This window comes from Gymnogyps californianus, chromosome 7, assembly GCF_018139145.2.
Source record: "Gymnogyps californianus isolate 813 chromosome 7, ASM1813914v2, whole genome shotgun sequence".
In the NCBI taxonomy this organism is placed as follows: domain Eukaryota; kingdom Metazoa; phylum Chordata; class Aves; order Accipitriformes; family Cathartidae; genus Gymnogyps; species Gymnogyps californianus.
The window spans coordinates 13789950-13807001 of NC_059477.1; the positions used below are offsets into that span (position 1 = coordinate 13789950).

General features: G+C 39.2%; 1 protein-coding gene across 1 annotated transcript in view; it reads right to left on the bottom strand.

Annotated features, from left to right (window-relative positions):
- Window positions 1-13010, bottom strand: part of ALS2 (alsin Rho guanine nucleotide exchange factor ALS2) — a 41263-nt gene extending 28253 nt beyond the window's left edge. Inside the window, exons 1-8 of the mRNA XM_050899707.1 lie at window positions 12941-13010; window positions 10361-10450; window positions 7201-7355; window positions 4911-5830; window positions 2188-2548; window positions 1149-1317; window positions 608-704; window positions 128-205 (exon numbers count right to left, since the gene is read on the bottom strand). Coding sequence (XP_050755664.1) covers window positions 128-205; window positions 608-704; window positions 1149-1317; window positions 2188-2548; window positions 4911-5830; window positions 7201-7355; window positions 10361-10380 — 1800 coding nt within the window. The 5' untranslated portion in view covers window positions 10381-10450; window positions 12941-13010. The remainder of the gene's footprint in view (window positions 1-127; window positions 206-607; window positions 705-1148; window positions 1318-2187; window positions 2549-4910; window positions 5831-7200; window positions 7356-10360; window positions 10451-12940) is intronic.
- Window positions 13011-17052: the final 4042 nt, after the last annotated feature.

The window sequence follows — 17052 nt, forward strand, 5'->3', positions numbered from 1 at the left end:
AAGGGCCCTATTACTACATAGCACACAGATCCATAAACAAGGTCAGTTTTTAGAAATTGCTTTGCACTCACTTGTATAAGAAGAGACCCTAAACTGAAAGAAGAAAAATACAGAAAACAGAAGCTACCTTTGCAAGACGAGGGACTGTTGTTGGGGAGTTCAAGTGACCAAGCTGGCCAGAGATATTACTGCCCCATGAATACACCTGTAAGAAACATAGCTAAACATCAGAATGTAAGTTTATATACATGGACACATACTGAATTGTAGTAGTACAACACATAAAGTGTGCAAACACACACAAGTCAAGGGTATAAGATTCATGTACCAAGAAGCACTTCCCTAATTTTCACTGTCTTCCTATATTCTCAAATTGTCTTCTCATGTTCAGACGTGGAACACACCAAATCAAGTCATGGTAATCTTTAAACATAACGTTGATGGTACATGCAGAACTTTGGCAGAAACAGAATTAAAATTCCACACTGCTTCCAAGTTGCCTCCCACAAACAGGAGCAAAAGTTTAGAAGCAAAAGAAACAAAAACCTAGAAAACACCAAACATTACAATTACGGCATAGATAAGCAATACATGATATCACTTGTACCTGGGATTTGGCAGTGAGTGCTAAGGAATGATGGCCACCAGCAGAGAGGTGAATCACTTCTTTACCATCTAGGCTTTTCACACATAGTGGCTGAAGCCTGTCAATCCCCAGAACCCCGGGGGGGGGGGAGAAGAAAAGATTATCAGAGGTATTCTTAACACAAAAATAAATTCCAAGTTTTATTTTTTCCACAAAACAAATTAGAGAAAACAAACATACATGGAGTCTTTTGGCAATAAACCAGCTTAGTCAAAAAGGTCATGAAGGGCAAAGGTTGATGACAAACCTCAACCCAATTTGGACAAAGTCAAAATATCACCCAAACTCCTAGTGATTACAAGGGGAAAAGTCATAACTGATTGACATTCAGTAACAATACAGCATAGAACATGTTACTTGGAGGAACTTAGGTCACAACACTTAAAAGAACAAGAACACAATGCAAGGTAGTTGACCAAATTTGAGAATTTGAGAAAGTTAATACTCAAAATTTCCTAGTGACCTACTGAATAAAAAAAAAAAATTATCAAAGAAATCTTACCTTGGCAGAACATCGCCATGCCCTAGCTGTCCTTCCTTCCCCTTTCCCCAGCTCCATACCTCCGTTCTTAGAGAGGGTAGAAGAGCATCAGCCTCACCGCTGTAGGTTGGAGTCAGAGCTACAGTCCTCATTTTTGCCCGCCCTACCTTCCGTAAGAGCCTAGGAGAAACTGAAAACAGGCCAAGAGACAGAAAAATTGCTCATCATTTTAGGTAAATATATCACTCAGACTGTGTTACAGAGTAACAGTACCATTTAGGATAACTGATCAAGACTTCCTAAAGAGGTCTTAATTAAGATTGAGAGCAAAGGCTGAAATGTAAGATACATTACTGATATGCAGAAGTAACATATGTGCTAAAAGTAGACAGATCCCAACTATTTTTTACAAGCTATTAAAGGATAACAGGCATACGAGAACTATGCAGTTATACTGAAGCAAATGAACCAAAACAAACTATACATTTAAAAAAGTATGTTTTGAAAGAAAATATATCCTTGCAGTGAACAAAATATTTCAACACTTCCCAGAATCTCCCCTCAGATCCAAGACCACTATAGAACTAAACCATGTACCCATTCAGAGCAATTAACAACACTAAAATCCGAGGGAAGAAGGTCATTAACTTTGAAGTTTGGCGGTGGGAACTGGAATATTTCTAGGTCCCTCGCTCAAAACCAGCTCAGTGCAGTAGGGATTACAGGCCACACAGATTTTTATCTGCAATGCAACCTATATGAAAGATAGTTTGCCATCGTTTTGCAATAAGATGCCCAGACTACTACAATGTGCCCACTTTACCTTACTTTACCAATAAAGAACATTCCTAAACCCACTATGCTTTTGGTTTTCTTAGCATGCAGTATCTGCCAGTCTTCACTTCCTCCACCACTTTCAAGTCCTAAGATATAGTTTATAATTCATAAACACCTTTGGTAGATGATTAGATCTGTGTTCAATAAATATGTTTTATTTTCAGTTATAAACCTCCACATCCTTATAACTTTTCCAGTTGGTTTTCCCAACATGCTTTTTTACCTTGTGACAACAAGCCAGGCAGGGAAAGTCTTCGACTCCCTCCTTCAGATTCCTCCTCTCTAATATCTACTAAACTGGAACTCTTCTTCCCCTGCATGGATTCCAGTCTGACCTGCTCTTCTCGACTGTCTTTCAGAGCTTCAGGCCCTGGGGAGCCGCCGCCAGACTGAGATCCTGGTTCACTTGAAGGTGTGCCATAGAAGTTCATTACTTTCTTCAGAGACAATGCTCCAGCTTCATATGTAGCAGCTACTCTCACACCAACTGCTGACGCACAAGAGGCCACCAAGCTGTTCAAGGCAGATGTGCTGGTACCTGGAGGACCAGGGATACAAGCACTGAGTTGTTCTTCTTGAGAAGGCTAAAACCAAAGAAAAATTGAAGACTGTCATACCAGACAGCACATAACAGTAGGATGATGATATACATATTCACTATTCAAACTATGTGCTATACTGAACAAGACATTATGAGGAAACCTTTTATACTTAAGTGTACATCTATTCCTCAGAATCATATTTTTAAGGTAGGACCAAGCACCATTTCTACATGGACTGAGTTTTGTCTGTTGCACTTGTCTTGTAGCTCATCCACAAGAGACTGTGGGTCTGGTTTTTTTTAAATTTAAAAAAAAAAAAAAAAGGATCTTTGCAAACAAATATAAAAGGGATTTAATTTTCGGGTTATTATCAGCTTCTTCGCCACCAATTAAAGTGCATCAGTGAGCATGCTGTATTTAGACAGATAAGTTCTCTCTGATATATTAAAAGGAAAACAGTGATTCATGGATTCATTTTGCAAGGTCTACCTTAAGACCAGTCTGGGCTATGTGTCCCCTTACGCTACTGTTGTATCCGTATAAAGCTTAGCTAGTAATCATCAAGTCACACTAGGGACAAACTGTCTGAAGGCAACTATCAGTACCAGCACATGATTACCTGTAATAGCAATCAATTTACCCACCAAAAAAGAAATAATGCACAAGATTATATTTGCCAAATAGTTTGAATGTTAAAACAAAGACAGCAAAGTCCCATTTTTCCACCTAATACATGGTGGGAAATAATATTATTATAAATATTATAGCTCATTTTATTCTGCCAGAAGGAAAACAATCTTTGACTTCTCTTTTTTGTGAAAAGTTAGGCTAAAGGATTGGGATTGGTCCTATTTACTTGTACTTCATTCCTATTTATAAATGGCATGCCTAGCAATACAGAAAAGCAAACTTGATTTGTGTAGGAAAGCAAAGAGAAACAAAGGATTTTACTAATGCTGAAACATTACATTAGTCCTCATCTCTGCTCTTTACATGTATGCTCAATTGTGTTAAGATTCAGTGAATCAATTCCAGGCTTGTTTATTCCTGGAACTGCGTGAGGGAAACAGTACTCTGGAAACATTCCAGGAACAAGGAGTTGAGAAAGGGAGCATGAAACTAAGTGTTTCAGTCATTTCCTAATGGCAGGAGTTCTCACATGAGTCTGAGGGGCCCACAACTGCTAGAATGCATTCGTATTAGCAAAAAGCAAAAGGAAGGACAACTGTGTTCGCACAATGTTTATTTCTGTAAAATAAGTTTCCCTCAGAACAGGAAAACATAACTTGCTGAATCACCAAGTTACTGGACAGTTTGTTTTGTTTTTAATACTACTACTATTTTTTTTTTTTCAATCAGAGGTGATAACAAAAATCAACTATTTATTAGGCACTGTGAAATTTATCTCGCAGAACCATTGTGAAAAATTTCTTACTGTAACTATAAAAAAAACTGTAACAAATTGATGTCTACACAACACTTGAAATGACAAAAGAAAATTTCAGAATTCTGCTATGAATTTTGCATATTGGGCCACAGAGCGGCAGTTTTCCTTACAGACATTACCTTTACCATAAACCATCCAGCAGGACAGTACTTACATAGGGACTGCCAGATTTCACTGCAAGATTTTGGATTACTTTTCTGTCTAATAGCTTTTGGGTTGCATCTTCTTCCCCCCACCCCAAATAAGATTTTTTTCAAAAAAGTGAAAAACATAGCATTTTGGCAGGGAGCTGGGAACAGCTCTTGAACCCTCATATCAAACACTTTCTGATGCTTATTAAGAAACTACTGTTCTGTTATAGCATCAAAACAGTGTTGTTGAACCATTTTCCACATCACACTGAGTAGTACTTATGTATTTCCCATCCCTGTTTACAAGTTTATGCCACCCCTACATGATTAACATTAGAAGCCTTTTGGTCAATGCTTTAACATTACCTTTACAATCTTTACTTGCAATCTAGAACTTTTAACTGATTAAGCAATTAGACAGACTTGTGAGGGATTCGTTCCACGTACGAAAAAGAAAGTTTTACCTTAAAGGTAAATTAGACAAGTACCAGCTTACCGCCCCACACAAATGGGAAACCCATGCATCATAAAACAGCTAGAGAATGGGAAATTGGCTTACGTGGTTCTAGTACTGCAGACCACAAAGAGGAGAAACTATAGCACTGTCAATGCTGCTCACATTAAAGGCTTACAATTGAACACAGATGGAGGATAAAAATCTTCCACTTAAAAGTTGAGAACCATCACAGAGAAGAAACACTTTGAAACTATATGAACACCACAGCTACATTAAACTGGAAGATTTTTTTCATTTGTGAAAAGAGTAACATTGTCATGTATACAAGAGGAGTTGTAGCAAATTAAGAGCGAGTTACTAGGTACCAACCTGCTCAGGTTCTGTGCAGATGTTTTTCTCCAGGCTCTCATTTAATGAGTGATCTGATAAACTGATTAAGTACTCTTTCACTTCTTTTTTGTCTGGGAACAGAATATTTCCAGGACTAGAAATTCCACTGTCTTCCTGTCCATCATTGCTGGAAAGCACACTTGCTCCATCAGATTCTAAAGCAACAAGCGTATGTTCTTCCGCAAGTGGTTTCTGACAGTCTTCCCGTTGGCTACCTGTTAAACTTTTTCCTTCTAGGGTCTCCAATGAGGGACAGAAGACATGGTTTTCTGGTTGGTTATCAGACAGTGCTACACCCAGTGGGCAACAGTGACTATCTGAAATGATTACATGATCTTCCTTGTCCGTCATGGTAATGAGGAGTTGACTGCAATGATTGCACCTCTCTGGGATAGGCTTCATTTCCTGCACAGGGAGACATTGTACCAGAGCCAGGCTGTGGTATGCTCCACAAGCAATCTGGAGCACAACGCGTCCTGCCAGGTGCTCTACCTTCTGTGGCTTTGTCACTGGGAAAGTTGTTGTTATGAGACCGAGCTGGCAGCCACTCCCCCAAGCCCATATCTCTCTGCTTAGTGATAGTGCCAGCGTGTGTTCCTCTCCACATGCTAGCTGCAAAATCCTTACTGATAACAGAGGACTGGTTTCAGAATCAGAAATACTGATGGGTTGTGGCTCTGGCACACATGGCTGATTAGCAACTGCACACTGGCCAGCAGAATTGTTCCCCCACATGTACACCACACCACTTTCTGTCACGGCTCCATTATGGAAGCTGCCAGCTGCCACTGTAATAACATGATGCCCAAGCAAAGTATTTTCTAAGATAGGACTATTAGCACATGACTCCTCCGGTCCTGATCTCCAGGGCAGTTTTCCAAAACTGTAGACCTCTCCGCCTGAGAGAAAAAAAAAAAACCTAGCGTGAGTCTAATGAAGTTAAACCAGTACAAAAATTTGAAGAGAGATTCAGATAAACAGGTATCAATTTTTAGCTTATTCCAGGCTCAGCAAAACTATGGCTATTGATATATTAAGACTGCTAGTTGCTCTCCGCTATTGCTGCTGTTAAGTTCTATATCATATGTTAACATTACCCTGTACATGCATGCACTGTTGAACTAAGTAATGCTTTTCTGCTAAAAATTCCACTATACCCAAGTTAATTGTATTTATTGGTCTTTTCTGTTTTAAGAACATACAACATATTAAGGACATAAAACCATGCTTGAAGAGCATGACAAAGTACAGAGCTCATATTTCCATACAGAGATCTAGCATCACCAAACTGTACTGTTTGCCACGCTACAGTAAAATACGATTGCCCTATCAGGTGGAACGTGGGAGAGGATGGGTAAATGCATCTTGCCACTGGTTTGATGTTGTACTGCAGCCTCTCCAAAATTTCATTACCTTTACCTGAAAAGACTGCAGCAATGCCAGTTCAAGTTACTTTGCTAATTCTAAAGAAAAGCAAAAATCTATTTTTAAAATGAACAGTTGTTTTCACAGTGATAGAAAAATGGTAAATCATATCCACAAACAACATCCTTCATGGGGCAAGAACACACATGCAAAAAGTCATTTTAATTATGAAAGAAACATGTTCTAAAAACCCCACTGGAGTTCCATAACAACTCCAGTAGAGGAGAGGTGCTTATAGCAGGCTCACCAATAACCTGGAATCTTTCCTTCAAAAACATAAGAGAAAACTCAAAGAAGCAACTTCCAGTTCAGTCTTTACAACTGTATGCCCATTGATCAGTACAAGTAAGGACCAAGCTATGCAAACACTTAAAGGGACTGGCTTTTAGAAATACTTTGATTCACAGTGCCAAACTGCTCAAGAACCAAGACTCACTCTAATGCATCTACTAGCCACACATTTTTCCAGAAGCACACAGAAACCAAAGCTCTTACACATCAAGAGAACCTCCTGCTGTACTGTCTTTTTTGAATGAAAGACATTACAAGAAATGTCATTTTCAGTTAATATGGTTCAGATTACATTACCATCTTTAAACAGGAAATCCAGAGCCATTGTTAAAAGAAAAAAAAGAGTATGAAAGACGACACTATGCATATAATTTCTATTCCAACACAGTTTTAAGTAACTTATAACTAAGAAGGAAATACTGGCAAAGTTAAAAATCTAACCATTTAAAAGTTGTGTATGAGACACAGATAGAATGAAAAAAACTAAAAGAAAACTTGACAATAACTAAAGTTTGTTATTGCCTCAAATCTTTACAATTAAGATGTTTATTACCTTCTGTTAGAAGTAACCCATGATGTATTCCAAGGGCTGCCTGTAATACAGTCTTTCCACTGAGGCCTGGAAGCCTTTCTGGGGTTAGAGAGCAGGAACCAGCCTTCCAAACATAGACCAGGCCTCTCTCTTTGGCTCCTTCTGCCTCTTCTGAGCTACAAAAAGATTGGAAGAAATACAAAATCAGCTTGAAGTCTTCTGTGGTTCAGTAATGCATAGTTTGCTTTTCACATATGTAGGAAAGGCTTAGTAGTTCAGGTACTAGTTTGAATTTCAGGAAGTCAATATATTTCATTTACAATTTGGTAGTCTTAATTTAAAAGTTATTTAAATGAAAAACAAGTATCTTCTGTTTGAAATCATTAGCTTTTTTTCATTTGTACTTTACAGCCTGAAAAGCAGCTGATCTTGTCACGAGTAAACTTAAAGATACATTTATTCACAACTGATATAGCCTTTATATTATATGTTGTATTTGTTGCTCCCAGCAAGGAGATCAAATTAATACACAATTCTGCCATTGTATGCTGAGGGAGCTCATTGCATCAGTTCTACCCACATGTAAGCAACTCTGTTCCTATCTGAACAGTGAGATTTATGATGTTAACTCTTCCTGTGTTAGAAAGCAGAAAGAACATTTCTGGTTTATTAGGTTTTATTGATGTTTTGTATTATTCAGCTTTTTGAAATCAAAATGCAGGAAAAACAGCCTTATAATCATGTTTTTATCAGTTACGTAGAACATCAAGTATGCTGGAAATACACATAAACGTCTCAAATAACATTTGCTTTAAAGGTAATTAAGGAAAGGATGTATTGTGTGCAGATTTTACCATGAACCAATTGCTCCCACTCACAGTGTCTTCTGAACATTACACCTATAAGGGCTCATCCTTTATATACTTTCATTTCTACCTTTAGAGAGAAAAATCAGGTTTTGGTTGGGTTTCTTTTTCCTCTTAATTCTTAATGAGTTTCTCAGAGTCAAATGAGCCAGTCATTCAAATCAATTGAACCAGGAAAAAAAATTATCCTGAAAGACAATGGACGTATCTGGGCTTGCAGGAATGACTGGAACTATCCAAAGCTGGTTTAACACTTCAACACGCTCTGGTTTGAATGCTCAGTCAGCAACTTCTCCCGTTCAGCAGAAAGAAATTCCTCAGAACTTTGACAACAAGCACACAGTGTTAACAATTTGTGGAATCACTTGATTTAAACACAAAAAGTCATTTTAAACATCAATCTAGACTGACAGCATTACAAGTTAAATTAAGAGTTTTCTTTAAATTTATTTAAAACTTTACATAGAATAGATTGGTATCCACCCTGCAGGAAAAAGTAGGTTTAGCTCCTCATTTGCCAACAGTCAAGTCATTTACTCCCCAAATAAATCAGTTCTTGCAGCTTTGCATGAACTTGTGAAGTTAAATACATAAGACAGCGAGAAAAGCTTTGACGGAATGGCAATTTTTTCTAGAAGAAAGGGCACCAGAAAAATCACATGTATTCCAACACTGTCCTGGTTTCGGCTAGGATAGAGTTAATTTTCTTCCTAGTAGCTGGTATAGTGCTGTGTTTTGGATTTAGTATGAGAATAACACACTGATGTTTTTAGTTGTTGCTAAGTAGTGTTTATACTAAGTCAAGGATTTTTCAGCTTCTCATGCCCAGCCAGCAAGAAGGCTGGGGGGGCACAAGAAGCTGGGAGGGGACACCACCAGGACAGCTGACCCAAACTGGCCAAAGGAATATTCCATACCATATGACATCATGCCCAGTATATAAACTGCGGGGAGCTGGCTGGGAGGGGCGGATCGCTGCTCAGGAACTAACTGGGCAGCGGTCGGCAAGTGGTGAGCAATTGCATCATGCATCACTTGTTTTGTATAGTCTAATTCTTTTAGTATTATTATTGTCATATTATCATCATCATCATTATTTTTCCTTCCTTTCTGTCCTATTAAACTGTCTTTATCTCAGCCCACGAGGTTTTTCTTTTCTTTCGATTCTCTCCCCCATCCCACTGGGTGGGGGGAGTGAGCGAGCGGCTGCATGGTGCTTCGCTGCTGGCTGGGGTTAAATACCCAGCAAAAGCTAGTCTGATAGGCCACATTGTGGACAACTTACGCAAGTAGCACATTCAAAAGCCAAAAGGCCCTGTTCATGCAGACTACTGATTTTTTAAACGAAAAATTTTGCTAACTGTGGTGCATAGGATCAACAACACCTTTGCACAGTCTGCCTCTGAAACATTCAAGATGAAAATAACTAAGAGGTGGAATTATCTCTCTTCGCTCCTGTGCCCATCCCTAATCTCTCTTCTTTTTCCACATAACAAAGAAAAAAAAAAAAAATCAAGAAAAAGGTGACTGTCAAGAACTCTTCTAAAATTCAGATAAGTAATTTAATCCAAACAACATATACAGTATTAAAACTCAGAGTCCATCTTGCATTTTAAATACATAGGACTTGTGTTTAGAATAGAAGTACATTAAAGAGGAACCAATCAAGTAATATATAGGCCAGAAAAAAAAGTTAGAAAAATCCAACTTCATAGTTAGGACATTTACCTAAAATCAAAATATGGATTTTACTCAGATGGGCAAAGCACACAACACAACACAATAATATAGAGAGTTTTTATCAACACACTGTGCATTAAATTCAGTGTAAAGCCTCATATTTGGACTTTTATCCATTTAATAAGTCTTCAGAGAACAGTGTAAGACAAATTTGGACATTCACATACCAGGATTTATTACAAGACGCTAATTTTCCACCCCAAAAACATCTGTCAGGTATCTTAGTGGAAGAAACAAGGAGCAAAAGAATAGTCTACTGCAGGGCTATTGATCCAGAGTCAAAATTCACAGGTGCAGGTAACAGATATAATTTACTGTTCACCAGAGAATGTAACTTTCAAGTTTGTAGCCTATGGCTATCCCTCCACAAGTTACAACAATCAACTTAAAAAAAAAGTTGCTGTTGTAATAAGTTGAGTGTTCCAGACATAACTGAAACTAAAGCTAAGTTACTCCTTTTCTTCCCTCTAATGTAACATAAGTTAAGCTGACATCACTTAATAATTTTACAGGATGATTGTGAGCTGATTTATTTCAGGGAGCCTCTGTGGCTTCACCTAGCTGCTCGTTCTCACCTTCTTTCCTGTGAGTCCATCTGTCAGTGGCAGCGCTCCATCACCACCAAATCATTCCTCTTTCAAAAGGAACAATATAATTTCCACAAACTGTAAAGCATAAAAACCAGCTATTTAATTGCAAATAATGTTAAACCTGAAAAAAAAAAACCAAACCCAAAACCCAAGAAGCAAAGCTTTAGATCCCATGTTTAATAAATAACCACTTCCACAACACTAGGATGGTTGAAGTATTTAGTTCACTCACACTGAGTTGGCAGACAAAAGCTGAACAGACACACTTGTCCTACCTACTCATCTCACAATAGGTCTATTGTGAGGACAGAATGAACAAAATCTAGTTCAAAGGCAGAAATTAACATCAATCTCTCTCTATAATTCTCAGTATACCACTCAAGAAACATCAAATTGATCCATTTTCAGTCTAACGTAAGATAGAATTCTATGCTCAAGCTAAATTTATAAGGTAGACAGATTTATATGAGCAGAAAATGGTTAAGAATTCAATTCATAACCATATTCCTGAACCAAAGCACATATTACCACTAAAAGGTACAGTTCTATTAAAGCCTGTGCAGAAATGCAGAAAGCCAATTAAGAGTTCAAAACATTTCTTCATGCAAACTGGTAGCAGAGTATCTATGAAGCTATGATAAGACCACGGAAGCCAAGGAGAAGAAAGTGGCTACTCTATTTACGCTTTTATCCTTTCAGATTTTGAATTTTGCAAGTTCACCCTCACACCTTTCCGTCTTCATGAAGATAGCTTTTTTTAATTTTCCTTGATCTACTGCCTTACTAGGTGAAGTATTAAAAATTTTAGTTACATTAATGCATGTGTGTAATCATATTTATTCAAATAAAGTAAGTTCCATATGTAAAGTTTTTAGACTTTTGCTTCATTATAGTTGCTGTCTGATATCCACTGTAACAAAACCAGAAAATAAATTATTTAATATAATGGTCTTTTATGACCATACATCTCCAAGAAAAGATCCAGAATGAGCAGTCTGAAGCTCTTACATACAGAAAATAGAAATAAAATATGGCCAGTCTTGATTACAAGAGACAATATATGCAAACCTGTAACTTGCATACAGAAGTTTCAGTTCACACTTGGAAATAGTAATCATCAAGTTGATAAATAATTGAAACAACTAACACAAATTCCAACACTTTCACTAGACTGCTCTGAATAATGAAGTAGCAAGGAGATCTTTATAGACAGAAACAGCAACACATCATACCAAATGTTTCCAGCTTTCCAAATACAGGACATTAAAAATAGCGATTTGGGCTTCAGGGTTGGCAAAGAACATATCACAAAAAGGTAAGGAGCCACGAAAATACAAAATCAAATTAATATGATAGAATAGTATTGTGATAAGTCATATGCACCTTGCTCTAAAAAAAGAGATCAGAGCATACTTTCTAGGAACAGAAAGCCACACTTGTCACCAGAAAGATAGCGCTTTCAAGACACTTCTCTCCTTCCTCAACTAAAATAGGAAAAAAAAGGAAAAAAAAAAACCCACCACCCACAACTGTAAAAGTTAACTTTTAAAATATTAACAGAGGAAGTCTCACAAATATAAGGAAACTGTCATGCAATACTTCAGTAACAGAGGTGTTGCTGAAATATCAAAGGAAAATGGAAGTGCATTTTTGGAACTTCTAACTTAGTGATGTGTTCTTGCTCAGAGTAAGTACATTTGGGGTTTTTTTTAGCCTACTCAAAACCACCTAACCCTACAATTCATTTTCTTGAAAATGCTGGCACTTCTCCTCTGAGAAGAACTCTAGCTTCACATATAAATATCCAATGGATCAGTGAATCAGACAAAGAGATGGGAGCTTTGATAGAGTCATCAAAGTATCAACAATTGTATAATTTACATCGTATATACTTATTTAAGATCAGGAAATTGAGGCTTAAAATTATTGGCTTCTATAATTTAGGGATTTTTTAAATTTTTTTTTTTTTTTAAGGCTCAAAGAATTTCTTTCATTTCATGAGCTTCAACTGCACAAAAATTTACTGTAATTCTCATGAAAACTTCTGATTATAACAAAACAAAGTTAAAGCCAGGCATCTGATTAGCTGTTTTGCAAGATCTCCCTTCAAGGCTCAATTGAAAAATGATTTATGTAATTATTAAGAAACCTGCAATACTGGTGAACTAGAAATGAAGACAGTGATATGATAGCGGTGATACATTTTGTTTTCTTTACAAAAGCTCACACTTAAGGTTGCATTACTAAGCATTTATGCATACTAGGGAAAATGACAGTCAAACTGTTTTCTTTCCACAAATGAGACATCTTTAAGACATTTTAAAATCGTTTTCAAGTTCAGTGCAAATTTTCATTCACTCCTAGGACAGCACAACATTATTCCCATTTCACAGCTAATACAAAATACAAGTCATTTGGTCACAGCTACAAACTAAGTAAAGTAATTATAAACACAAAGTTTCTTCCTCCCAATAGGAATATGCAATTTTCCTTGCTGATTTTCACATTTATATAATATTATGTTGTAGCATTACATATACATGATTTCTTTTCCACTAAGATTACCTGAATTGTTATTAGGTTTAATGTTCATAGAAGTGAACAGCCAGGCACAATACATCATTCGCATGGTATGGAAGATCGGTATGACACCAGCACCTGCGCTGCTCTGCCTATACATTTACTTTCTACATTTTTGCTTCAACACTGCAAGAGGAAAAAAGCAAAGAGTACCAAATAGTGCCAAATTATGAAATGGATTTGTGTTACAGACAGATGGTCACTAGCATGACACTGATGTCATACTTCCCACTTACAGAGCAGAATGCTAATTCAAATTCTCCAGAAATCAAACACTACCACACCATAACAACTGCTATGGCAGGGAATGACGTGCAGTAAACATTACTCTCATTACTATGGGACTGCGTCCTTCACTGGACATTGACCATTCTTTAATAAGCATCATAGGTATAAAACTAATCTTATATTCAGTGCTGAACAGGAACAACTGGTTCAGAAATACTGACTGAACTGACTTTCAGAAATACTAGAATTCCCATCAGCCTCATGTGCTTATTTACCTGCTACAGTTAATAAATACTTGTAGTATTTATTACTTCTACAACTTTCTATTTCCACAACAATACTTCTACAACTTTCAGACATGTTTACTTACATACTTACAAACACATTTTTAATAAATTTGTTGCATCATATTTAGCGAGAACTTACACTACCAAGACTGCAAGTTTGTTATACAAATTTATCTACTCAGGTTCTGAAAGGTTACCTCCAAGCTTCCTAATTCAAAACAGAGTTGTCAACATTAGTTTTGCCTACATATGTATCATTTATTACTGCTAACTGTGGTTCACATATAATGCGTTACCAGTTCAAGAAGTCCTTGTGTTTTGGTCAGCACTGGCTAGGTACAACCACTGTTTTTAACACTGTGTGATTAAGTTCTGCTCAGAGTGAAACAAAACAACTTGCTACTCAGATACAGCAGCAATCCCTTCAGATGAGGGCTCAAAGCTTTTAATGCCAGTTCCAGTGAATGAGGGATGGCAGCATACAAGATATAACAGTAAAGGAGCCAGGAAAAAAAACAACAAAGAAAGGGCCTAGTATCAGCTAGAACACAGCTGAAAACTATCTGCTATAGCACATAATTAATAATTTAAAATTTACCAAACTCATGAGACTCAAAAATTTCTGAATATTCTTTCCTCCTCTTTTTCTTTTGAAATTACACCTTCTTAATTTAGCACATGTTCAGGTGCTTCCCCTTCTGAAAACAGTTAACTCCACAGAAGCTGAAAGATGGTAAATATAGCTAGTTTTTCTAAGTTGCTGCACTACAACAGCAGCGATCAACTATGAATCATCTACGACTACTCTAGTTGCTCCCCAGTGTCCCACCAAAATATTTTTGTGCTGGAAGAGGAGGTCTGTGACAGTGACAGCACGCTACGTCATCTGTACACGATACTGCAGCCATGCTAGGACTGTCACTCAAGAGACTCCGAAAGTTGAAACAGCATTTACTCCTGAGCAACCAAGTCATCTAAAGAGAAAGGACTTTGAAATGGAAGTGGAAGGAGATAAAGGGCATACTAGTTAAAGTTTAGATGCTCTCTTCCCATCAGAAGGGAGGACTGCTTTAGAAACCTACAGAAATAAAACTCAAGATCTCTGCTCCACCAGCCTCTCAGAGAGCAAGAAGAGTTGAATAGCCAGCACCTTCAGTCATAGCTGTTCTTTAGCCTCTCCCCCAGCTTCTCAAGCCCAGTCCCTGGCTGAGAAGGGGCCTGTTCCCAATTCGCCAGTGCAGCACAACAGCACTCCACCTCCCGTCCTAGAGCTCAGGTGTGGGAGGCACAGGGAGGGCGGCGAGCCGGCCCACGGCGCTTCGGCCAACCAGGTTCCCGCCACACCGCAGCGCTCCCCGTTTCCCTTCAGCAGAGCGTAGCCATTTCCCTGGCTGCTCCTCATAACCCCTCCAAACTTTCCCCACCTGTTGCCCTGCAGCCAGGGCAGCACCCGCCCTGCCAGAGCGGCTGCCAGGGGAGAGGCTTGGGAGGGGGGATGCCCCAAGCAGGGGCCGAGCGGCGGGGGAGCCGCCTGCGAGAGGCCGTCGGCGGGGTGAGGGAGCGCGCGGGTGACTAACGGCAGCGCGGAGCCGCGGGGGGGGCGGCGGGGGGACCGTCCCCCGCACACCCGCGCAGGTCGGCACCCCACGTGACTCAGGCTCCACTCCTCCCCGCGGCAGGGCGCGCGCTGCCCCCGCATCTCCCCCCTCGCCGCCCTCGCGCCAACAGCCGCCTCACCCGGCGCCGCGCTCGCTCTGACCGCCGGCCTCGCCGCCGGCTCCCGGGGCGCAGATCAGCTGATTCACGCGGGGGCGCGGGGCGGGGCCTCCGCCGCGCAGGGGGTGGAGCCCAGCGTCGACCCGCGCGCGCGCGCGCGCGCGCAGGGGCGTTGGGTACAGAGGCCGGAGCCCGGGGGCGGGATCTGGCGCCCGCGCCGACGGGTCCCTCCCCGGGACAAAAGAGGCAGAGAGTCGCCTGAAGGGAGCGGCCCGGCTCGGCCCGGCCCGAGCCCGGCTTCCCGCAGTCTCCAGCACTACCGGAAAACACGCTCAACTGGTGTTGCTGTTCCCAGCACGTTTAGAGCAGTAAACAGGAGAGTGGTGAAGCTGGTTGTGCAATGCCACCGTTACGGTGTTGGCACCAAGAGTGCAGGAAAGACCCCTGAACATGTATTTTAAAATACTAGAGGCACAAATAAAGAACAAAGCTATAACCTACACAGGAAACCTGATCAATAACTAGCAATAATACGTGGCCATCCTTTCTGCCTCCATAAACCGTCTGAGTTTAGCTACTGGTTTAAATGGGAGCAGGCCTGCACCACAGTTTTCTGATACGTGAATCTAGAGCCTTCCTACAGGACAAGCCTTTTCTAAATCGTTATGTATATGTACCTGTAGATGCGTACATGTGCATATACAAATTGCACACACTCATTTTATGTATGTTTTTATACATGCATAAATTTTACAGAATATGTTTAAAATACATGGACATAGATACACCTATATGTGTATAGATACACCTATATGTGTATATACATAGTACATATATGTTTCTACTTGAACAAGTTTTGTAAAATGTACTTTTTATGTTATGTCAGCACTTAGTAGACTATTTCTTACGTTGCCTGAAGCTTTCCTTTAAAAACTCTGGTTCCGAAGACAGGTATAGGCTCTCCTTTATAAACTCTTACAAATTTTCTAAGGATAACCATTAACCATTTCTATTAGAGTGTTTCCTCTGCTAACTGGAATGAATACTCCGTTATTTTTTGTCAATAACCAGAACCACCAGCTACTACCACGCTTTCTTCATTTACCAGCTCTTGCTAACTGGCAAAAGTTGGATGACTTTTCTTTGTAACAGAGTAATTCCCCTCCCTGACACAAAATGCACCTAAGATTAAAATGAATAATCTTCATATGAATTAATATGTATATTTTATATTGCCTACTTTTTGAGCGTTTATCTTTCCATTCCTTTAAAACACAAGTATTATTTATGCTTAAATGTATTTTAAAAGTCCATTTGTATAACTATGGTCATAACAATAAAAAATATTTTCCAGAATAAGAAACTTCGTACAGATGTGCAAATGATGCTTGCATAACCAGTTTATTACTGAGTATGTTGCATCTAGACAACCTTTCTCATGCCTGGACAGCACATCCAAATTACTGCTGTATTCTGATGGCTCAAAGAATACGTGGAAAATAAATAGAAGACTGAAGTCCATGATGATAGATATTTAGCAAATTATGGCTAACTGGGGAGTGCAAAAGAAAATCATGTGAAAGAAATCAAGCCTTCCAGGTACGTTAGCTCCTTCTTGCCATGCAAAGGCTGGGTAGTTTGGTTGCAATGAGACACAGAAATTGTTCCTGGCTTCCCAGGACATTTTTGCTTTAAAAAATCCTTTTGCTCAAGGAAAGAGCGTTATTCTTAGACACCAAAACAGTGAAGCAAAGGGAAGATTTCACATCATCCATTCAAATGAAAACTGAAGGACCTAAGTGGTCAGCATAAAAATTCCACTGTATGATGTCTGCTCCCTCACCCCTTGCCAGCATTTTCTCAGCG